Source organism: Panthera uncia (assembly GCF_023721935.1).
Source record: "Panthera uncia isolate 11264 chromosome A1 unlocalized genomic scaffold, Puncia_PCG_1.0 HiC_scaffold_16, whole genome shotgun sequence".
In the NCBI taxonomy this organism is placed as follows: domain Eukaryota; kingdom Metazoa; phylum Chordata; class Mammalia; order Carnivora; family Felidae; genus Panthera; species Panthera uncia.
The window spans coordinates 6,203,260-6,228,241 of record NW_026057576.1 but is presented as its reverse complement, the minus strand read 5'-3'; the positions used below and the strand labels follow the sequence as shown (position 1 = coordinate 6,228,241).

General features: G+C 45.0%; 1 protein-coding gene across 3 annotated transcripts in view; it reads right to left on the bottom strand.

Annotated features, from left to right (window-relative positions):
* Nucleotides 1-710: 710 nt before the first annotated feature.
* The window catches only part of WASF3 (WASP family member 3), a 132,661-nt gene continuing 108,389 nt past the window's right edge, over nt 711-24,982 (bottom strand). For 2 of the 3 annotated variants that reach the window (XM_049646752.1, XM_049646753.1), the window contains 7 exons: nt 23,141-23,275; nt 20,869-21,022; nt 16,826-16,943; nt 8,169-8,335; nt 7,020-7,286; nt 5,248-5,615; nt 711-2,955 (listed from right to left, as the gene is read on the bottom strand). In XM_049646752.1, coding sequence (XP_049502709.1) covers nt 2,798-2,955; nt 5,248-5,615; nt 7,020-7,286; nt 8,169-8,335; nt 16,826-16,943; nt 20,869-21,022; nt 23,141-23,275 — 1,367 coding nt within the window. In that variant the 3' untranslated portion in view covers nt 711-2,797. Of the gene's footprint in view, nt 2,956-5,247; nt 5,616-7,019; nt 7,287-8,168; nt 8,336-11,677; nt 11,854-16,825; nt 16,944-20,868; nt 21,023-23,140; nt 23,276-24,982 lie in introns of all 3 variants that reach the window. The other variant, XM_049646754.1, reaches the window with a different exon arrangement.

Here is a 24,982-nt window from a genome sequence, read left to right as displayed (position 1 = left end):
CAAATGTATCGTGTATTTCCGTTGCAAATTATTACAAAACTTTCACAGCCTAGCCACTTGGTGCTCAGAAAACATGTTGATATTCTAAACATTTACTGAAACGAAAATGTTAATTTCCTAACAGTATACTTTCACGAAAGGAAAACCAGAAGTGTACCAAATCCTACGGTCTGGGGCCACCGATGGAAAAGCAACCACGTTATGTTTGTGTAGCTAATGTGTGTGGTACCGAGCAGTCTTCTCATCCCCTCTGCCTAATCTATGATGTGAGAAAAAAGCTGATCAGAAATGAATCTAAAATACACGCGGGGGAACAAAACGGAGGATGATTTAAAATAACCTTACAATAGATGACTGCTACTTTAAAATGTAAAATTCACAGCTATGAAATACCCTTTTGAATGTCCTTCTCCGTTTGTTTTGGTAAATATTTTTTGAAAATGGAAAACTGAAAAATCAAAATATTCACTTTTCCTTTTCATGTACTAGCACATTAGAAAAAGTCTGGATTTAAATTTTCGAAGAAATCCGATTTGCTGAGAAAAATACTGTAAAAATAATCGAAATGGAAATTTAGTCCTTTTCCATTCTGTTAAAGGCTAGGTGACACCCTAGGGCAAAAGGTTTTTCACTAGTCGGAAAATCAAGTTGAAAGTGACTTGTTGATTCCACTACAGGAAGACGACTAATAATTAATAGGCTTATGAATATTTATGAATAAAGTGCCAGTAATTTTATTGTAATAAGATATAAACAGAAGAAATTCTGACATGGGTAGTAGCTTTATGTGTTCTCTTCGTCCTGAGAACAGAAGGGACATAAAAAACAAAGAAGCGTTACCAGATAGAAGTTCTAGAATTGTGCAAGTAATTCCTACTCCAAAAGTAACAATAAAAACAAAATATTGTGATAAAGACAAAAGAGGAGTACAAATGGTAAAAGTCCCAAGAATAATGCCAACACAGGAGGCCTTTACACTGAAATAAAGGGAGAGAAATCAAAGGGAGAAATTTAAACGTTCATTACTAACTACTGCTTATAATCGGTAAAATTATGGCGTCCAGCTCCAAGACACAGAAACTCGAGAAGCATGTGTCAAAACAGCCAGTCCCGCTGAAAAGACTCAGGTAACCTGATGTGAGAAGGATGGTCTTGGGAAGGGGACACAGACATTAGGCTTTTCGGAGTCTCCAACTCTACGTGATTGAAATTCAAGGTATCGGCTTTACAGGACGAACGCCCACAAGCCACGTAAATGTCCACACAGGGACGCAGAGACCCGGTTCGAAGGTGCCGCTGAAGTCCTCAGGAGGACTCAGTAACAAAAACCCATCGGTCATGGTCCTGCTGAGACGACCACCATGAACCAGCCAGCTCTGCCTTGAGCTGAAGACTCCTCTGTCACGACCGAGAGTCACGAGTAACCGCCATCCGTGAGAAATGCTGTACTCGGGTCAGAATCCCTAGTAAGTGAAGTGTCTTAGTGTTATTTGTGAAGTCGTATCTAGAATCAAAGCCCGGGGGCGTTTATCTGTTCCGAACAAGCAGCGACCCCTCACCCCAACTTCTAAGACGTAAGCTGCCATCCGTGAGCGTTCCAGCAGTCTGCCTTCCTCAGGAAGATCAACCCCATGGCTCGGTCGTATTGCCGTGTGGGAAGCAGAGCGGGAAGGGCGAAGGCGAGGGGCAAGTGATCCGGTGCAGCCAGGAGCCTACTCTGACCTGAGGTACTTTTGAAAATCCCCTGTGCCGACGGCCACGTGACGAAAGAGAACCGTGTGCTTCTAGGAGCAGGGCCACGGCCCCGCTCGGGTGATGGATCCCTAATGTGGCCGCGGCACCGGGAAAAGCAAGTAGCTGCCAGCATCTACGTCCACCTCCATCTAAGCTTTTCAACTTCAGAGCACGCGGCGCGAGGAGCCACGGGAAGCCCTCTCCCTGAGGTCCGGGGGTCCCGGACCACCGTGTCTGTGCTGGCCGGCTGGCACCCAAGGCTGTAAGCGCTGTCACACGTTTCCAGCGTCACAACCCCATGGCCCTGACGGAAGAAGAACCCTGTTGTTCATGTTCATCACTGCGCAGCTGCCCAAACCTCTTAATGGCAACTGCCGACAGGCAGGGACCAAGCGAACGCCCGCAGGGAACCCTGCCTGCAAAGGGCCGGTGCAAAGGAAACGAAATTATCTAACAGATCGTTCCGAGTCACACAGAGGCACAAGCCCAGACACTGCGAGCAGAAACACTGGGTCCTCCTTACTTGTTGAATCCTTCCCTCTAGAACCAACTTCTTCTGAAACACGTTTAAAACAAAACAGAACAAAACGAAGGTGAAACGGTATCACGTACTGATTGGAAGACATCACTCTGACACACGGTCATTAATCTTGCAAAGACCTAACACCAGGCAGCTTCACAAACACGCAGCAAGTCTGCAGAATTACAGCGACCAAAAGGAGGAAACCCAAACTGCACTAAATACGCTCACGGCCAAGAGAAAGGAAGCAAAATGCCGTTTTCGGGACAATGCAATAGTTACAGCATATTTCCTCGTGTGCAGCACAATTTGCTATGTGTAGTGGCACTTAAGTATTACACAGTAAATACTGAAAAAACCCAGAATTTTTGGATGTGCAAAAGCAATATCACATTATTAATACAAAAGTCGCTAAGCTACAGGGTTATAATACCACCACGTGGGCGCGGAGACCACAAAATCTGCGAGGCATTTTCCGACGCACGGTCTCCTGCCGGCAAGAAGCCCTGCCCCCACGCCGTCCACCTGCGCACGCGCCCAGCCTCAGTCGGACCAGTCGTTCTCGTCGAACTCGGAGTCGTCGTCAGAATCGCTGTACTCCACGGCGATGCGTCTGGACAGAATCGTGGCCACGTCGTTCCCAACTGGCTCGCGCTTGGCTTCTTGCTCACGCTGCTCCTGCACCTTCTTCAGCTGAATCCCTAGAGACACGACACGGAGCGTAGAATTTAATCCCTCTGCTGGCTCCTCACGAAGGAAACACAAACTAACAGGCCTAGCGGCCTTTTTTTGGTTTTTGTTTTTCCTGCTGACACCCAGGGTAGAAAGTTTTGGAAACCTGAGGGGAGAAAAGCTTGGGAAATAGAAGTTTCGTGACCAACAAAATTGGCACTCAAAGTGGAAACGTTTTTTGTAGCAAAGTGTTTTACGGCAGCGTGTTCGAATCAGGACATACGAACGTCACGAAAGTTCTGGAGCTACACCGTCCAGTGGGGTAGCCACTAGCCACATGTGGCTAATTAAGGGTGAAGTTACTGGGCCCCGGGGGCTACCATACTGGACTGCATCATGAACACTTCCGGGACGCTGCTGTAATCCCAAGGCTTAGAAAGCAGTGCTTTGCCCCAGTAGCCCTTGGCCGGTGTGGGGAGTTAAGAGATCTTTGTCTCACTGATTTGCTGAAAATGAATACAAAATACAGTCGTCTGCTTTCTTATTAACAAAGTGGGATACAAAGATGATTTAATGTGCTAATTCTTTAACTTTCTCTTTTGAAACTATTTCAGATTTATAGGCTGTAAAACTAGCGGAAAAACGTCCCCATACAACCGACATCCCGATTCCATTTGACCGTCTTGTTTAACTAGCAACCCTTCTCTGGCATTCTTGCTCACACACCCATACTTTTTCCTGGATCACTTGAGAATAAGGTAGCATATGATGTCCTTTTGCCCCTAAAATACCTCATGTGTAATTCCTAAGAGACAATGATCAAAATCAGGCTCTTAGTGCAGACACAAATATACTACCATCTACTGCACAATTTTATTTCAATTTTGCCAGCAGACCTAACAGCAGCAAATGAAGAAAGTTTTCCATCAGGCTTGGGATCCGACGTGGAAACACCCATCACGTTCGTTGTCATTAATGTCCCTTATTCTGGGAAGTTCTTCAGTCTTTGTGTTTTACGACCTTGATGGTTTTGAAGAACACAGGCAGCTCTTCTGTAGACTGTCCCTTGATGTGGGCTTATCAGAGGTTTCCTCGTGATTAGACCCAAGTTATGTTATCACTCTTACTGGAAGGGGCTCACGGGTGTCAGAAAACAAAACCACTGTCCTGCTATGACCCTAAATTTATTTGCGACGGGGTCGTGTACCTCTGGGATCTTCTCTCCTTGACAAAATCAAAGTGTGCCAATGACGTTCAAGACATACGAGAACCCCGGGCCTGTGTGTCACACTCCAGTCTGATTTGTGGGGACTCAGAGCAGAGGCAGTCACATCCCCGCCGTCCAGTGAAGGACGCCAGGGGTGCTGCTGTTGGGCTCCCTTCTCAGTCCCTTCTGAACGGAAACAACCAGACTGTGACCAGGAGACGGTGCATCTCCCGACTGCACGAGGAGCTCTTGGGATATCTCACGCCCTGTCAGTGACCCTCAACCAGCCTGGGCTGTTCCTGGGGCTGAGAAAAAACGGGGTGGAACAGACTGGAAGTGTGTGGCTCCGGGGCGGGGGGGGGGGGGGCGCGCAAAACGGGTGAGCGTCTGGGCTCCTCCAACCTGATGGGACCAGAGATGCTCTATTTCTGTATGTCTCATGTTCTGGGGTTCAGTGTAGGACTTCAATCTGACAAAAGAATTTTGCTGCTAAATAAATGTTGAAAAGCTTACTGGCTTAGCACATCGAGCTAAAAATATGGGAAGTCTAGGACACAGCTTAGATTTTTAAAAATAACTAAATCATATACACGAGCTTGCTTTCGCTCATTTATACATTTACCCTCAGAGTAGAAGGCAGAGGAAAGATCTCATTAATTAGTGATCATTTTTATGAGCTATTTCTAGTCAAGTCTCAATTCTTTATTACTGTGTGTTTATCTTGCACTGGCAAAAACGTATCTACAGTTTACCAAAAACAAAATCAAGGGGCGCCTGGGTGGCTCAGTCGGCTGAGCGTCCGACTCCTGGTTTCGGCCCAGGTCACGATCTCACGGTTCGTGAGTTCGAGCCCCGCGCTGGGCTCCGTAGCTGGTGGCACAGGGGATTCTCTCTCTCTCTCTCCTTCTCTCTCTGCCCCTCACCCGCTCGCACCGCCTCTGTCTCTCTCAAAATAAATAAACTTCAAAAAAAAAAAATCAAACAAGTGTCTTTGAACCCTATCCTCAGACACAGTTCAGTGGAGAGTAGACACTTGAGGGCCAGGCTGTAGCTGGGGTCGGAGCCACGAAGAGATCTCCTTCTAGAAGGAAGACTGTTTGAGATGCTCACTCACCCATTCGAATGGCGGCAAGCAGATCGCTTCGAGCATCGCTTATGGGTGGCTGTGCCGTCTCCTGGCGCTTTGCCTCGGCTGCTGGGGGGCCGTGCATCGGGGAGGAGGATCGAGAAGACCCTGCGCCAGGAGGACCCGGCGGGGGCGGCGGTGGGCCCGGAGGCGGCGGGGCCGTGACCACGAGCCCCGCGGCGGGAGGGTGGGGAGGAGGCGCGTAGGAGGAGCCCGCAGAGGCAGGGAAGGGGGGCTGCATGGGGATCTGGAGAGGGCTGACGAAAGCAGTTTGTGCTGAAGGAATCATGGGGGGCGGCGGAGGAGGCGGCGGTCCTGAGGGGTTGTAATACTCAATGATCTGTGCTGGGAGCATCCTAATAAAGAGAGGAAACACCAAGAGTCGTTAAAGCAGCAACAGCCACATCCTCTGCGCGTCTAATACACCTAACACAGGGGCCTCCCTCCAACACAGTATACACTGTCCTTTGAACTTGTAACACCGTAGGACGCGAACATCCACGCTTCGCACCAGCCGTTCTCACATGTCTACATTATTCGCTGTGATGCGATTCGAGATCACCTACTCAAAGGAACCGAAAAGAAAATCACTCAAAAAGTAACTCTCTGCGGCAGGCCAGAATAAAACGGTTGACGGCAGAGGTTAAGAACAGTGACTCAAGTCTCCCCTTTCTCCTGGGCATCTCAAAGGTGGGCGGCTCACGCACTCGGTCTTACAAGGGTTCTGTGGTCAGTCAGATTCGGAAAAATCTGTATTTCCTAGCCCGTCCCACGGAAGTGCCTCAAGCCGACAGTGCCTATGGAAGTATCAAAATCTTTGAAAAGTCCTTCAGCTAAGAAATCCACTGAATTCTACTTAGCTAAGGCTTTTCCTAACCAACTGGACCACAGACCCTCTCTTTGCCTGACCCTTGGCTACAGCCTCAGAACACACTCCGAGAGAGAGAACGGATGGATGGGAATAACCAGGACTGAGTGGTCACAGAGGGAACCTCAAAAAGCTGGCGGGGGGGGGGGGGGCAGGGCATACATTCAGGTGTTTCATGCTGCTCTGAAGAACACACATGTTAACACAAACACACACTCAACCTTCCCGGACGCTGTCTCGGAGGGCCTAACTCTTCAAAGGTTACGGTTGAGCCCGAAAAGACAGGGCAAAAGACCGCCTATCAAAACAGAGACGGGTGCTTACATTAATAAACTCCTGAACGTGAGGGTCTTTCTTTAGGAGGCGTTTGAATCCCACCCGAGACACGGAAAACAAAAGGACCCGGGGGAGGAATGATGTCTGGGCTCCAGCAGGTCAAGAAAGGGGACCACGGGGCCAAGTGCGAACACGGCTCACGGGGGGCTGCACTGTATGGTTTTCTCACGTGTGACGGGAACTCTCTGCGGTTCACCCGGCGCACGTCCAGAAACCCGGAGATGTGGGACAGGTTCACAAAATCAGCGTGTCACCCTCGATCAACGCCTTGGCTTCGCAATCCATTCGAACGTAGCCAGGGGTATGGAGGGGGGGGGGGGGGGGGGGGGCGCATGACTCAGATTCGAACCTGAGATGCATCTGTAACGGAAAGGGGAACAGCGGGACACTGAGGCTTTTAACGCAGAATGTGGCTTAGCTGGTAGCATCTACACCCAGCCGCCCCTGGCTGCTTCTGGCCCCTAAGGCATGATCGTTCAGTTACACCTTCTCGAGCACACACAGCAAGACTCCCGATGCCACAGCAAGCGCGGCAGGACGCAGGAGTCCCGGTTACCCGTAGTCTGCTGGCGCCATGGGCGCGGAGGCCTGGGACCCCTCTGTGGCCTGCGGTGGGGGTGGCGGCGGCGGCTGCTGGGGTCTGTTCAGCGCCATGTGCCGCGCCGAGGCGGAGGGGGGTCGGTACTCATGCTCGGGGGCCTGGGCTGCCGGCCCGTGCGGTGGTGCGTCGCCGGCCGCGTAAGAAGGGGTCACGGGCTGCGGCTGCAGAGAGTGGTTGGGGGTCGCCGGGTAAGAGTAATCTGTGACATCCGACGCGTGCGACCTGGCGTTCAGGGAAGAGGGGGGGGGAGAAATTCAAATTAAATTAGGAGGATCCCCCCACCCCACCCCAACAGGCATACACCTCTATTTGAGCAACAACCTTGCCGATGTACAGAAATCACACACTGTGTTTCCTTTACAAGCACCAGCCAGGTCCAGCCCCACGAGAGCCTCCCAGCAACAACATCATTACGACTTTAGCAGCAAGCCCCAGTGTTACGTGGCTTCAGATTCACAGCGTTGAAGTGGGTAAGTCAGATTGGCAAGCAGGGAGCAGCAGAGCCCCATTTCCACAGTATTTCAGCGTGCTTTTTTTTTTTTTTTTTTCTAAGAGAGAAGGCTACAAGACAGATCCCATTTAATTAAAAAACCACACCTAAGGCAGAGGATTTCGGTGGCAATGAGAGTGAGAGCATATAATTAGAAGTTACAAAATGGCAGGTGACCCGGATGAACACGAACGGGAAAGAAAAGGAAAGAAATCCAGAATGCAATACAGTGAACTGTAGTGTTCTTCGACGGAAGAACTGTACTCGGCCAAAAAGGAAAGAACGTGGGGTAACACGGAAAGGTCGTCTTCTCTTTGAGCGCACAGCTGAGCGTGAAACTCTGGAAGGAATGGAGGTCTTAGATTAGACGAGCAGAGCTCAGAAAGGTGCGGACGCTGGGACGCCAGCGAGGCCCTACGGAGGGAGCGGGGACTCGTGAGTGTCGCAGCCACACAGGCCACGGGCATTAGTAACGACAGCGGCGTGTTCCTGGCCCAGGGTTACAGGACAGGTTACAGGAGGCGTTGTCAGTAAGGGGGCTGCGCGTCCTCTCAGGACAGCCAAAGCAGGGTGGGCAACCTGAGGCTGGGGTCCGAGAGCGCAAAGTGACGAACCCCCTGGGCACTCTGTCCTCGGCCGTGCTCCCTGCCTGTGCCAGCTCCTTGGTGTCACTCATGAACTCAATGCCCATTTTCCTTCTCTCCCACTCTTCTCTTCTTGTTCTTACTTTTCTCACATTTATTTGCTGGTTTCTGTTAGGATTCAGCTTGTGCTTCTCTCTCTGAAGGAAACAGGCAAACACACGTTGGGGATGCGGGGGGGGGGAGCAGGGAAGACACCAACTGAATTTCGATCTTTGAAATCCCGACGGTAGCTTCCTTAACCGGAGCGTCGCACGGCACAGAAAAGCATCCTAAATGACAAGAGGCTGCTTTTTTGCTTTTTTTTCCCTCCCTACTTGCAATATAATGAGAATAACGAATAACTCACTTTTTGCTTCTTACTTGCAGTGTGAATTCTAGATTACGGTGTGAACACGAGTATGTCTTTTGAACCATGCAAACTGCTAGCGAGTTAAAAACACTCTTAATGGGGGAAGCACCCGACCTAGCTTTAGAAGTAGCACATTTTAAAAATGGAAACCCCGAAGACACTGGAGCCACTGGTGGTGCGTGACTGACCGTGTGTGTGTGTGTGTGTGTGTGTGTGCGCACGCGCCTTTGTCACAGACTGCGTGCACCACTTTCTCAAGGAAACGAGGTCATCTCGCAAAATAGGCAGTGCTTCTGAGGAGATGGGGAGCCAGAAACTGTAAACATCCTGGGGTAACTTGGGGCACTCCTCCCACAGAGTAGCCTTGTGACAGAGGCCCAAAGGAGCCGGTGAAAGGGGAAGGAAGACCAGACGGAGGAGAGAGTAAAGGAGCAGGGGGTGTGCGTCTGAGGATAAGAACAGCACGGGCGAGGTCTGGAGGGTAGGGCTGCTCTGGAGGGGGGCTGCTCTGTTGAGGCGCGGGGCGCCAGTGGGCTGGAGGAAAGGTGGGGATTCGGGGGCCCGGCGGGGGCCAGACATCCCCGCGGGAAGGTAGCAGTCAGCCCCAGAAGATGCTGTACCAACGTGGAGACGAGTGGGGTGGTCCTGAAACGTCGTGATCATCACTGACTGTCCGTTACAGAAAAGAGAACTGGTAGGAGTGAAGACCACATGGAAAAAGGAAGAAGAAAAGTGCAGGCAGTGGAGACGCAGTGGGAGAATCAAAAGAGTCCCCCCAGGGTCTTGCGGGTAGACAGGTGGGCAGCGGGATGGCTGTAACACGGGCGCAGGACAGGAAGAGACAAACGCAAGGACACCTGGGCCGGAGGCATCTACCCCTGAGAAGGGCAAGGGAGAGCAGGAGGTAAGTGTGTCAATTCTTATCCTAAATTTATGCTTAGAATCAAACCATTCCTGATCAGCGGAGCAAAATCTCGTGGTTAGTTTACCTGGACTGGATTCAAACACACTACTTACACGAACATGTTATATACATGCTGTGAAATCTGGCATTTCAGTTGTCCTCAATATATCCATTAAAAACCTTGTTTCTAAATAACACTTAAAACATAAATATGAAATAATAAAAGTCAAAAGACAGAAAACATGGCGCATGATTTCAATTTCGTAAAAGAAAAAACATGGACGTGTACTGAAAAAAAGACCAAAGGAAGAAATACACTAAAATGCAGAAAGGGGTTTCTCTGGATGATAGGATTATGGATAATATTTTACTTTTCGTTGGTACTTTCCAAATATAAAAAGCTTATTTTATATGAAGAAAAAGTGATACACTTTAGTAAAATGAAAAAAGTCTCTAAATTAAGGGACAGAATCCAAGTACACGGATGAATTTTAATCTATTATCTCACGTGTGCAGATAGCAAGAGGCTGTGGGAAATGGGATTTGCATTCTGCAAACTAAGAAAAATGAAGATGCACCTGAACCACATAAATACAAAGGCTGAATACTAAGTAATCTCAGCAACTGTCAATTTTATACCCAACACGGAACAACGGAATCTCGGATGCCGGAGCGAGTAACCATCCCTCAACTGAGGGAGGAAAAAATCATTTTTCCACCTGCATCTGTTGAAATGGGAGAACAAGTATATGGAATATTATAAAATAAAGCATAGGTTTCCTATGAGTAAACAGGCACAACGAAATTAGTTGGAAAAAAAAATGCCAAAAAGCCAATTGACACTCTCAAGGCTATCGTATTCAAGTACCCCTCCTCACCCCTAGAGGCGTGAGCAACCTGGACCGTCATTGTTGTTATTTTCTATGGAAATAAATGGACACAGAGATTCAAACTTGAGGCAAGCACTCAGTTAAAGCTCCACTAATTCTCTAATACTGAACAGGTAACAGCCAGTACAGAAAAACTGCCTAGAACTTGCCTCCTAACATAGCCAGTCAAAGACTTACAGCCCTTCTGGGGCAGGGATGTTTCTGGGCGTGGTAACTACCAAAGACAAAGCCACTTATGCAGAGCGGACTAGACGCCGAGGTTATAGAGATAAAAATTTAAAAAGGACACAGATGTGGGGTGCCTGGGTGCCTCAGTCGGTTAAACGTCTGCTTTCAGCTCAGGTCGTGCTCTCGTGGTTCCTGAGTTCGAGCCCCGCATCAGGCTCTGTGCACAGAGCCTGGAGCCTGCTTTGGATTCTGTGTCTCCCCCTCTCTCTGCCCCTCCCCTGCTCATGGTCTCTCTCTGTCTCTCAACAATAAACATTAAAAAAAAAAAAAAAAAAAGATACAAATGTAATGCGACGTCCAGGTTGTTGGCTATTTTTAGAACATTCTTGTGTCCCTTAAGAATTCTCTATTGAAATTTTGAAATGTTGGCGGAAGACTCTGAGGCTGCAGGCAAGTGGCAGACCATGACCTTACAAAAGCAGAAACAGGAAATTAAACCAGAAGTAAAAATTGACTAGTCAGCTTCTGTCGTTCGGTGAATCCCTTTTGCAACAAATGGTGACTTAGTGACCATGTCATTCACACCTGCAAGGAATATTTTTTTTTTATTTAAATGCTTACAAATTCTTAAAAGTAACTCCAACAGAACTCTTCTCCTGAAATTAGAATACACAAGATTAGTGCACTGAAGAAAACACTATCGCTTTTGCTCACCACTCTTAGAAAAGGTTATTTAAAGAATAATAAAGTTGCATCGCAGGCACATCAATTACTACCTACTAATTAATTTTAGATACCAGGTGGCAAAGGAAATTCGAGATTCTAAGCTAAAGCAGAAGAGAAAGAATTAATGATTATTAAAATAAAAATGTCAGTCATCGACAGTTATCAAGCCCAAAGTTAGTATCAACGTTAAAACACAGCGTCTAGATTAACGGAACCATAAACTGAAGTCAGAGTGGTGGAGAAGCATACGATGTGACCCAATGTAAAATGAAACTGTTTTAAAGGATTATTTCACAATCGAAAACATACATAGAATCGACTTTTAAGGAAAGCTTTGAAACGTACCGTGGGCCACGCGAACACGAAAGCCACTGGTACGTCTCCAACGTACAACAAAACCGAGCACTACGCAGAGGCTTTGCTACGACACACGCACACACACCTAGTGTCTGGGGACAGGGATCCCTCGGAAGACGCTCCGTGGTACACACTCTGAGACAGCCTGTTGTCGGGTCTAAGCTCTTTGTCATATGCCATCATACTCCACTCCTGGCGCCTGTTTCTGGCTTTCCTAACCTTTTTCACCTCACGGGTTGTGCCATCTATACGCTTTTGCTCCTGGTGTCCAGGCAGAGAGGGCAAGCATGCCAAGACAGAAGGGAGAGGAAAACAGAAGTTAAATGCAGTCGTAATGCATAGGAAACAAGCGTGGTGTGCAAACAAGAGACATTCCCATTTCCGGTGGTTTTAACGTGAAGAAAATTCTAAGCATATACTCTCTTACCCAACGCAGACCCAACAGAAGGAACGGGTACTTCACTATGTAACCTAAATAAACAAAAGCTACTGACTGTACTGCAGCTAACTACAGGAATTGCTTAACCATCATTTTTGGTAGAGAATTCATACCTTAAGGGGCGCCTGGGTGGCTCAGTCGGTTAAGTGTCTGACTCTTGGTTTTCGCTCAGGTCATGATCTCACGGTCAGCATACATCGTGGGTCATGAGCCCTGAGTCAGGCTCTCTGTGGTCAGCACAGGGCCCACTTCGGATCATCTGTCCCCCTCTCTCTGCCCCTCCCCTGCTGGCGCCCTCCCTCTGTCTCTCTCAAAATAAATAAATAAAATTAAAGAAGAGAATTTACACCTTACTAGGCTTTTAGCTTGTTTTAAATGTGCTGCACCTTTTAGATGTGTATTATACACGTGAAATATCTAACATGCAGAGAAATCATTTCCCACCACTGTACAATTTTGACTGAGTTGTTAACAGGCCATGCTGTTTCACGAAATAACTCAAAATCCTCTATTTCCAGTCTCTAGAAGATCATTACAGAATATTTAAGCTAATCCTGCAACTAGCTTAACACAAAGCAAACCGTGATTAGGACTTACCTTCACATACAAAGAATCATTCTTGTGCCAGCCGTACGTTGCCAGCAAAAATGTCTCCAGTAAATACACAGGTCCTACATAGGTGTTTCTTTAAAGGTGAAGGCGGTTATTTCTACGTGTGTTTACGTGTTTTTCCTGCTTCCCGAGTAAGACGTCCTGGTCTTTAAGGATCAGAACTGTGTGCCTTTAACTCCTACGCTCCTCTTAAAGCACCTCCACACACGGCTTTACAGACAGTGTGTACTTGGCAAAGGCTGACTATATGACCAGGTCTAGGTGGGCTCAGGGCGCTTACTCCGTCCCAGACACCGTGTCAGGCGCTGCTGATACAAACAGCAAACACACAAACACGGAATCTGCCCTCATGGAGCCTGCAATCCGGTGGGCGAAGCCCATAAGATCACACAAATAAACGCCTAGCTACGAAATGTGGTGAAACTAAGTGCATCATACACCGAATGCTGCCTAGTCTGGAAGTCAGGGAGTGTCCTGGAGTGACTGAGAGGTCAGATCTGCAGTGTGCAGGCATTAATTCTGCAAAGGAGCAGGGGTCAGCAGCATGCCCACAGGGGAGAGAACGTGCAGAGGCCCTGTGGAGGGCGGACAGCGGCACGCCAGGAGGAATAAAGAAGGGAAATGGTGAGTTAAGGTGAATGGCTCCAAGATCTAAAAGGTTTGCAAGGCCTTAATGGCTGTGTCACAAGTGTTTTTCTTCACCCCGAGAGCAATGGGACAAGGGAGGGGCTGACACCCTGCCCAGGCATGTGAGAAGGGCCCTCTAGGTAGTGGAGAACGGATCAAAAAGGGGAAGGCAAAAAAATAAAATAAAACTAAATAAAACATAAAAGGGGGAAGGGCAGGGATGGCAATTAGAAGCTGCTCAGGCAGGTCCTGGAAAAAGGGGCGGCTGACGGCTCGCGGTGGGTGCCGAGGCGGAGCCGGACTATTTGCAGAGGGGTTCAGGAGGCACAGGCGATGTCCTGGCGGAGGATGTGAACGTGGAGCTCACAGAACACATGCAGATGGTTAATAAGGATGTGTGATGCAAATTAGATGAGGGGGAGGGGTGAGCTCATCCAAAAAATAATAATAACATCCAGGTCTAGAAGAAGTCTGTTAAGAGTATACACTGGTTCAGTCTTTTAATGGTCAGGGGCAATATGATGGTATCTTTCAAAATGTAAAACTCCTCCTTGCCTTCTAGGAATTTACTGAGAAGAGATATCGACACATGAGTACAGCAGTATTGCGGTTAAGCAATTATTTACATTCTATTTCCTAATACGCTACTGGGTAAATAGTCTACGTAGTGGGCATACCTCGGCGTACCATACAACTATTAAAAAGACCGAAGAAGATCTTTAATTATGTCAATATCCGTACACGTCTGCGTGTGTGTGTGCGTCAAGAGTGGTACAATTCTACGCACGTAAAAATACTTGGTGAAATGTGTGTGCACATATTTACGAATGCCCAAAAGACCTAAAATATGCGCCCTGAACTGTTACTACTGATTAGTGACACCTGGGGAGGGAAGAAACTTCTCCCCAAATTTTCTGATGTATTTACTTCGGTGTAATTTGAGCATTCTACAACCAGCATGTATCGTCTGCATACCTGTAGAAACCCAAAGGAGGGAGACTTCAATGGACTTCAAGCAATATGCATCCTGATTAAGGACCACTGCACTGATCAGTAACGCTCACCCTTACTTTTCAATGATGTATGTTGACTATTCAGGTATTGCTACGATTATGCAACGGTCTTTACAGCGGTTCAGCCTCCAAATCTACCCACCATCATGCACATCACACACGCGCACACACACACGTGCACAAACTCTGACAAAGTTTTAACAGTGACGCATCTATACTCCAACTACACTGTCCTAAAGTCCCAGAATGTGCCCAACTGTCTCCTAGCCCAGTATGGTCTTGGCTGCTTCTACCCCAAATGCACCCCACCTCCTCTGTCCTCCGTTCTTCCAGCATTCACCCCTCTTCCACGTGCGCGCGTGCACACACACACACACACACACACACCCTCCCCCAACTCTGCTTAGCTGACTTCTAACTCCCCACTGCTGGGGCTCAATGAATGACACTCCAATGCACTTACGCCGTCCCCTCCTTGTCCCCTCACCCCACCGCACACCACACTTTTCCTTCGCAACGCTTACAGCACCGTAACGACACGCTCAAAACTACCTATTTATTTGCAATTCTAAAAATGTTTCGAAACCAGCAAACTAAGGAAACCAAGTTCAGAAACAATGGATTTCTCACCCCCTAAATTTTTCTAAACTAACTTTTCTTCAGAGAGATTTGTCAGTGCAAAACTGAAAGCAGCGACCCGTGCTTATGAAACCCTGGGAAATGAAGGCTATCTGGCCTCATTTTACATTCCTACCTAGTAAAAGCAGATTTGTACTGGAATTTTCAAACTTCTTTCCCTCTTTATGAGTTCCAGCGGGCTGCATGATTACTTCGTGTTTGTCTCCCCTGCTACATTGTCATTTCCTTGAGGGCGATAATCCTTTCTCACCACTGTTTATCCAGCAGTTAGAAGGCATCCAAGACACATTATTACGTAAGTGAATAAGAAGTCCTTATCAGAATTCTATGTGTCGGAAGAGGAATGTGCAATGAGACAAAACAGCCAAGGAAATGGCGTCATTTTGAAGACGTGATAGTCATCCATAGACTAACACTGTTTTTCCCTGAAGAACAATGCTGAAAAAATTAGGTATTTTTGCCAAGATATCACTGAGAAGGGAAACCTAGAAGGCCATTTAAAAGGACATTATGTTTTAAAGGAAAATACTCTTAAACCTCTGTTAATATAAAAAGGTATAGGGACTGAGACCAATGGGCCTTTAGATAAATGTTTCTCTTCCTGTCAAGAGATTAGAGTCTTTCTTCTTTTCACTTGAATACTTTGTAATTTCTTCCCTTGAATACTTTTCCACTGGAATACTCTTCCCCAAATTTCCCAACTGATTTCCCCGACCCACAGTGCAGGGAGAGACTATGAATAACCAACCTCTGGAATTCTTCCCTGGAATTCCGTGAGAACATCTTACATTTGCAGTCTGCAAACTCTTTCCATGTCCCTTTCTTAAATCCTATTTTCACATCCCAAATTCTCTTCCATCCCAAACTGTCACTTCTCTGGGGCCAGTACATGTAAATACTGCCAAACATTAATGCCACCACCCCACAAGATACCAAGAATTTGTCCTCACCAAAGCACCCTAATCTTTTTCAAGCAAAACAGGGGCTCATTTTTTTGAAACATACTTTAATACGAGTCTTAGCAAATATTTGCCTTTGGAGAATTAACTCTCAGTGGGTTAAGTCTAATTTCTGGGCCCCAAAGGACAGTTTTTAAAACAGAAGTCCCTAGGGGCGCCTGGGTGGCTCAGGCGGTTAAGCAGCCGACTTCGGCTCAGGTCATGATCTCACGGTCCGTGAGTTCCAGCCCCGTGTCGGGCTCTGTGCGGACAGCTTGGAGCCTGGAGCCTGCTTCGGAGTCTGTCTCTCTCTCTCTCTCTCTGCCCGTCCCCTGCTCGCACTCTGTCTCTCTCTCAAAAAATAAACAAACATTAAAAAAACCCAGAAGTCCCTACACCTGACCAGAGTGGCTTATTCTTCTAAGAGTGCTTATAATGTGGATGTTTGTCAACCTTCAGACTTGCAACTCTCTTGCCTACGACCACCTCACCAAAAGGAGTCTCATTTTTTAGTAAATACTATCCCCTATATGTACAGATCACACATGCTTTTCAATTCAACATGAACATCTCACCAAGGTATTAATTACAGCGAGGTGCCAACCCACCAATTAGGAATGCTTTCAAGAGATGAGAACAGATCATTGTATCTGATGTTTCCATGATATATATTTAAAGAGCAGCAGGAGAAAAGCTATAAAACACAGTTACAAACAGAATTGAAATATTAGCCTCTACTTCTGTTAAAGCAATGCAAGTATTAGGGAACAAATCAGATAGTATTTATTGAAATACAGTATTACTGTGTTAGACTGAATGGTCAGTATCTTCATGTAAAAAATGCAACCTACTTCTGCCCTAAATCCAGCCTCTCAACCATTTAAATAAAGAACTTACTGACTTATTTCTAAACAAGAAGCTCCCTGACACATAAGTATGCACGTTCCCGTCCTAGAATTATTTACCTTTTGACGCCTTTTCTCCTTCCTTTTGTCTTCCGTGTCCTGGAGCATTTTTTCTTTCCAGAGGTCGAAGAAATAGGAAGGATCTGTGTAGAACTTCAGCCCATCCTTTTTATCATCTCTATAAATCAATGTATTACAAGTTGGGGGGGGAAAGGTTGTTAGACATTTTCAGATGGGGTTAATACTAATTTAATTTCAACTCATGAGAGGATAACGTCTGCATGGGGCATTTTAACTGTCCTATACATTACGTTTCTCCAATTTCCTTATTTGACAAAAACTGCAAACATGCAGGAAGGGCAAATTTTCTAGAATAATCAGGCAAAAAAGTACTCTTGCCAATTCAGGTTTAAGTACAGAAAAGTGCCTAAAAATCACAAGATGGCTCATAAACAACAATATCTAATACCTCAATTATTTCAGGAAACATTTTGCTTATTCCAACAGGGGCCATACACACAGATGGATGGATTCTTGGTTTGTGTATATATATTCACCTCTTTTCTGGAGTTTCAATATTATTAGGATAAAAATTAAGAAGTACACAGGGCGTCTGGGGGGCTCAGTCAGTTAAGCGTCCGACTTCGGCTCAGGTCATGATCTTGTGGTCTGTGAGTTCGAGCCCCACGTCGGACTCTGTGCTGACAGCTCGGAGCCTGGAGCCGGCTTCGGATTCTGTGTCTCCCTCTCTCTCTGACCCTCCCCCATTCATATTCTGTCTGTCTGTCTCTCTCTCTCTCTCAAAAATAAGCATTAAAAAAATTTTTTTTAAATTAGAAAGTATGCTATCCCTTTTTTTTTTACATCAGGTTGGCCCAACATCTGTAAATTCAATTTGGAAAGAAGCAACATGTTCAAGGTGTGTAAGTGTGACCGAAGTAGAAGTAGTCCACAAAGAGAATTCACTCGTGGCATTTCCTTTTCGAGTCCTGCTGTAACTACTGTGGTCTGAAAGAATATTCCGGGTGTTTATAGGAGTTATTCACCTATCATAAAGCCAATACAAATCCCAAGGTGTAATATAAATCAACAGTAAGGCTCAAAATAATCATAAAGTATTTGGCCTGTAGATTACCTTCAAGAGGAAGCAGAACATTTACATTTCAATTAGTGTTTCAACAAGTCATTTTAGGCACAGAGAAAAGCAAAATGAAATGAGGCACAGTGAGAGGAGTATAAGTTTATGCTGAACAACGTGGATGGAACTAGAGTGTATTATACTAAGCAAAATAAGTCAGTGGAAAAAGACAGGTATCTGTGATTTCACTCATACGTGAAATTTAAGATACAAAACACATGAACATAGGGGAAAGGAAGGAAAAAGAAGATACAAACAGAGAGGGAGACAAACCATAAGAGACTCTTAAATACAGAAAACAAACTGAGGGTTGCTGGAGGGAGGTGGGTGGGGAGATGGGCTAAATGGGTGAGGGGCATTAAGGAGGGCACTTGCTGGGATGAGCACTGGATGTCATATGTAAGAGATGAATCCCCAGGTTCTGCTCCTGAAACCAAGACTACATTGTATGTTAAGTAACTTGAATTTAAAAAAACAAAAACAAAAACAAAAAACTTTCTGCCTAAACAGTCAAAGAAAACTAACTGAATGAGTCCAGGGGAAAACCCTGCCTGTCCTTGAAGTCCCTGCTCCTGGTGAACTTCTCATCATCTCAAACTAAGGCCCAAGTTCCTACAGGGGCTATTCTGGCCCGTTCAACTGTCTGAAAATCACTAACCATGGCAATTCGCTTCCTTCCCAAGTTTCCTAACGCGTATGAGACTTCCATTATAGAGATTTTATTAAGAACGTTATTGTGAAACATGTATGTTTCCCTAAGATACAAGGCCTTCTATATAGATGAAGACACAGAAAAAACTGAGCAGTAACTTGCTGCAAAATTTAAGACATACAAAATCCACACTTTTTTTTTGAAGAGGGGAGCTAATACTTTAATGAAGGCAGAAGCTCATGTAAATAAACAAACAGTATAAACACAAGAATATAAGCAGCAATATCCTGTGTTTACAGCAAGTGAATACGTCATTTTCTGGTCACGTCGTAATGCTCATATAACAATCTTTATTTAGTATTTTATATACCACAAATATTATTTTACTATCAAAAAGTACATCTGAGTCAGCACTGTTCTTTTCAAAAAAAAATTTTTTTTAATGTTTATTTATTTTTGAGAGAAAGAGAACCAGAGTGTGAGCAGGGGAGGGGCAGAGAGAGAGGGAGACACAGAATCCGAAGCAGGCCCCAGGCTCCGAGCTGTCAGCACAGAGCCCAAAGTGGGGCCTGAACCCACAAACTGTGAGATCATGACCTGAGCCAAAGTCAGACACTTAATCCACGGAGCCACCCAGGCGCCCCTTCTATTTTTCTAAAAGTTTATTCATTTATTTTGAGGGGTGGGAGGGGCAGAAGGAGAGAGAATCCCAAGCAGACTCCACACTGTCAGCGCAGAGGCCTACGTGGGGTTCGATCTCGCGACAGTGAGATCATGACCTGAGCCGAAATCGAGAGTCGGACGCTTAAATGACTGAGTCACCCAGGCGCCCCAGCACTGCTCTTCTTAAACACACTCTTAAAAAGTCAGAGACATTTTTATTTTCCATAAAACTGAATGCACACATCCAATATATACAAGTCATTTTTTATGTAATTAGAATTTTTCTGTCACCACAAATTATCTAATCATGATCTTGATTTATCAAATATAAGCAGTTCACTGAGTTTTATGGGCTTTTTCCTTTAGAATATTTAGTGAGGTGTCTTAGGAAAGTTTTAACAGGCCCGCCCTCAGGGCTTCCAGTGCTAAGTAAAACTGAAACTGCCCCAGAAAAATGCCTATGAACAAAAGCAAAATCACAAGTTAAAACATTAGGCTTACAATACTACTAGTCATATAGACCATCAATTTTTAGACGCGTGTGCTAAACCTTCCAGAAAAGCAGACATATTTCCCAGAAAACTGTGACAGGTTGGCCCTCTCCCATCACAGTTTCCAGGGGATTTCTAGGACTTCTTTTTTGAGAGAATCTTTCTGTCTGTGCTAAAAGAAGGGGGTACAGTTGGAACTGCTACTTTACGAGCAGAGCTTCAGTGGAGGGTGGGGCCGAACATCTCCTTTTGGACCCTGAGAAGGGACAGGAATTCAGACCAAAAAACATCTGAGCACTCTCTGAGAAGCACCAAAGGCCCAACCAAGATGGTGGCACCGGAAGCAGAGAACTCCCTCAGTGGTCAAGAACGCCACCCAGCGGAGCTAATCCTGAGGACAGTGAAGACCACCCCTACCACAGCCTGTGCTGTGAGGGAGTGAGTTCACCAGCAGGGTAAGTGTGGGAGAAGAACAAGCTGTGTGCAGTGAGGGACAATGAGAAGGTCTGCAGATAAGGGAGATGGGAGACAAGGTGACAGAATATGGAAAGAAAACACGAATGTGGTAACAGCTAGGAGAGGTGTTTTTAAACAGCATTTTCAGTTTCTTAATATTCATTTTCTTCGCCATTGATTCTCCAGTCTTTTTTGTCAGAAGTCTGGTCCTAATAACGCGTCCTACCATTTGACAGTAACGGGTTAATTCGTTGACTATATTCTTCCCTCTTAGAAACCCCTACTGCCACGGAATACGTTTTTCTGCAGTGCTGAAATGCTGAGACCGGCATTTTGCCACATTGTACATGAACTAGGCAGCTCCTTTAAAATTGACTCTGGATATGAGGAAAAACATCACACACGATACCATATGATGTGTCCGCTTCGACTTCAGATATCTACGCTCAGATAACTACAAAAGGAGATAGGTACTACAGGTGTCTACTTCAGATACAAAAGCTAACGCGACAGTTCACGCTTCTCTCGGTGAGTTTATCTGCAGTTTCAAATATGAACCCTTTAACAGTTCTGTACCAGTAACTAATTTTGTTGCATATATAATACAATTATTATTTTCACAGCGTAAATAGTTTCACAGCACTGCCCTCCTGTCTCAGCTTATCTAGACTAAAAACGGCACCAGGAACGCACGAAGCCATACCTGTACGGCGTAAGAATATTCAGAGGAGGTGGCTTATCACTCTGGTTGTAAATGTCAGCAACGGGATTAGGAATGCTGTTCTTTGAAACCACCTGCTGGTCTTGGACTGTGGAACTTTTGAAAGCTTTTTTCATGTTGATATCCTGTAGTGACACTATTTAGAGAAAAACCCCCCGAGTTGAGTTATACAGAAATATTTTTCACTGTGCAGAAATAAGCATCATTTGAGACATAATCGTAAATATCCCCTAGGATAACAAAATCATGTTTTTATTGTTCGTTTAAAAGCCTGTGCATTAAATAGCATGTGCCTTCCTTCCCTCTTATAAATAATAGTTATCTCTATAAAATGAAGTCAAATCACATCTTGCCCACTTCTGTAGTGATCTAGTTATTTCTTTGAACCTAGCATTAGAGCATCATTCTTTATACTAGCACTTTGCAGAAACCACAAGGAATATAGTTGAGTGTAACAGGCATGTAAGTACAAAGATCTGGGTATCCTAGAAGGAAAAAAACATTCAAACAGTTAATACCAGTTGAATTGTAACACATGTACGAAATACGTCTGCAAAAAACACACAAGTGTAAAAAGCGCATTAAGTTTTCTTGACGCGAATATTAAAGAAAGACGGCAAAGCTTTTCTACAGTCCTAGAAATTAAGTAGCAGGACACAAAAACTACACTCAGGGGTGAGAAAATCAGGGCTGACTATACTTATTTCTCGTTTGCACAACGCTCCGTACCTCATGTATTAACTCATCTAACTGTGACGTCAACTTTTTGAATTGGCCAACCTGGTCCATTAACCACTTGGCCAATGAAGGGGAGTGTCATGACGGTGTTAAGTGACCCTTCCAAGGTGACCCAGCAAAAAAAAGGTAGGCCTGAGATAGAACACAGATTTCCTAACTTGGTCAAATGTTTTTTTCTACTATAACATCCATGCCAAGGACAGTAATCAGGTAAATCTTGACTGGAAATGATTTTGAGGCTATGAGATAGACACACTGCAAAATCTTAGGAAATCTAATGCACAGATTAATCTTTTCCAGCCCAAGGTTTATCACTGGTGTTCCAATGGCAAGAGCCCACAAAAGAAAAAAAGAAAAACAAAACTGAAGGCAGATGAATAAATATTAAAAATCATTTGTGATACCAATTTGAAAAATGAATGACTGGCTTAAGATGATTAAAATTTCTCATTTGAACAGACCGCATAGCTATCCAGGTTTTTCCTTTTTCAAACAAGATCAATCATAAAAATCAGACTAGAGAATGTTCATCGTGGATATTAAAATTTCAATGCTCTGCATTTTTGTTAAATTTCTAATTCACTAATTTAATAACGACCTCTGGAAAGCCCCGAACATAAATGATGAGGGATGAATTGCATAAAATGCTACATTTAAAAAAAAAAATAAAACTTTCATCTTTTACTGACGCTACTATTATAGGTCTAGTAGAAAAAGCAGATGCTAAGATCACTTTAATGCAACGAGACACGGTAACTACCACAGGAATTGCTACTCTGAACGTTTTCCTCAAGTAAATACGAAATGACACATCTTACACTTTTTTTCAAGTTTTTTTTTTCTTCTAGTCTAACCTCAGTCTCTCATTGGAAAGCTACAGAAAGTGAAGTCTTTAAAGAGGAGTTGTAGAATTTTAATTGTGAAACTGTCACAAGTTCACGGTAAATCCTCAAAGTGATGATCAGTTACCTACACAGTGCTTACCAATACTGACTTTATTTGAAAACTCTGACGCTAAAGGCCTTCAGTAAATGCTATTTCTTGAGGTGTGCAATCAGCAGGATCAACCAAGGTTATTTACAGGCATCAACCCCAACAAGCGTAGCAGCTAGAAGCCTTCGCTCAGTCATGCTGTGTACGTATCACCCTCCCTCTTAGTTGGACCACATCTTTTGAGTGATTCTGTGAGTTTTGGCTAAGAAAGCATCTTTAGAATAACTACCAATGACCTAAATTAGGGTTTCTAATACCGAATTCATTCAAAGAAGGCTTTAAACACAAATACTCTATGTGTAAAATTTTTAAAATGAGTATGGCATATATAAGGCAGACAAGAATCTTTTAATTACTAAGTAACCCAATGTTGGGGTCCCGCCCCCCCTTAATATTCTTCCAGAAAGGACAAGATGAAGTATCAGTACACTACCCCAAGGAAAAAACAGTGATGACACCACAATTAATTACTGCTGTCCTGTCAACATCACCTCTAGCTCGTGGCTTCCGTGCCATTACCTACCCTCTTCCACTGTTGAATCCAGCTGGGTAACTTTGACAGCGAGGCGATCAATTCTGTCTTGAAGAGAATTTGCTCTGATGTAGAAGTTGTTAGCCTCGTGAAACAGCTCACCAAATATGTCTTCAGCATGTTTGCCTATAGGAGAGAATGAACGGAGAAGGCCATCTGTTAAGAACTGCTGAGGCAGCCTTCACACGTTCTCGCCACTGCTGAGGACTGTCGACACGTGGGACTTCGTGCAAATGATTATAAAATTAAAGCGTCACGGTCAAAGGCCTTTACAACTTTTGAAAATGTATTGTGGAAATTCATGTATATCTGAAATTGACCCAAAGTTGTAAAGTTTTAAGGCACTATGGAATTTTCACTCATTTGCTACGTGAGTTATCGTGAAATGTGGTTCCCATTAAACTTCGTTGGGAAAAAATTTGCTCACATTTTGCATGCTTTATGTATAAATAGAATCTCAGGAACTTAACCTTCCTTTTACTTCCTGTGAGAATTAAATAAATCATGTTGGTTTCTAAATTTAAGATCCCGCTTCATTCACAATCAGAAACATTAGGTATCTTACGCTGCGCCTAACATTCTCTAGTGGCATTAAGTTGTTCTAATCCATATTTTGAAATCTAAGCACTCTCTAAAAATCTGGCACTCTCAAAAAATCACTATTTTGCATTCGGAGTTAATTTTTTCTGCATGGATCCTTATGAGTGCCAGACACAACTACTCCCACTTTGTAAAAAATGTAATAAAAAACATTTCTGAAAAGACAGGAATAAGTACCTGCTCGAATTTCCAAATCCTAACATCGTTCCTTTATTCATTCAACAAACACTTAAAAACCGTCTACCCTGATTGCGCGAGGCAGAGCTGCATCTTCTCTCTGCCAGAGATACCGCTTTAAAAATCAATCAATGGGGCGCCTGGGCGGCGCAGTCGGTTAAGCGTCCGACTTCAGCCAGGTCACGATCTCGCGGTCCGCGGGTTCGAGCCCCGCGTCCGGCTCTGGGCTGATGGCTCGGAGCCTGGAGCCTGCTTCCGATTCTGCGTCTCCCTCTCTCTCTGCCCCTCCCCCGTTCGCGCTCTGTCTCTCTCTGTCCCAAAAATCAATAAACGTTGAAAAAAAAAACCAAAAAAACAAAAAAAATCAATCAATAAATAAGACTTGACTTTTAAGAACAGTTTCCGGTTCACAGGAAAATTTATCAGAGAGCACAGAAAAGTTCTCGTATATTCCCTAACCCCGTCACACACAGCCTCCCCACGATCAACATCCCACCCCAGAGTGATGCATTTGTTGTAACTGATGAACCCGCAGTGACATATCGTGACATCCAGAGTCTAGTTTCCAGGAGGGTCCGTCCACTCTTGATGGCACACATTCCATGGGTTTTGACATACGCATAAAAGACACATGTATCCACCATGACAGTTTCAACAAAATGGCTTCCCTGCCCTGAAAATCCTTTATGCTCCCACTTGTTTACCTCCCTCACCCCACCCCCTCTCAACTCCTGGCAACCACTCATTTTTACTGTCTTGTTTTGCCTTTCCTAGAATGTCATATAGTAGGAATCGTCATTAATTACAATTAATCGTACTTGCTTAGTAATAAGCACTTCAGGTTCCATGCTTTTTCGTGGCAAGACAGCTAGTTTCTCTTCAGCGCTGAGTAACGTCCCACTGTCTGGACGAAGCACAGTGTGATCATCCATTCACCTACTGAAGGACACCTGGGTTGCTTCTCGTGTCTGGTGGTGAGGAATCAACAGCTGTGGGCAGGTTTCTGTGCGGACAAAAGTTCTCAACTCATCTGGGTAAACACCAACAAGCAGGACC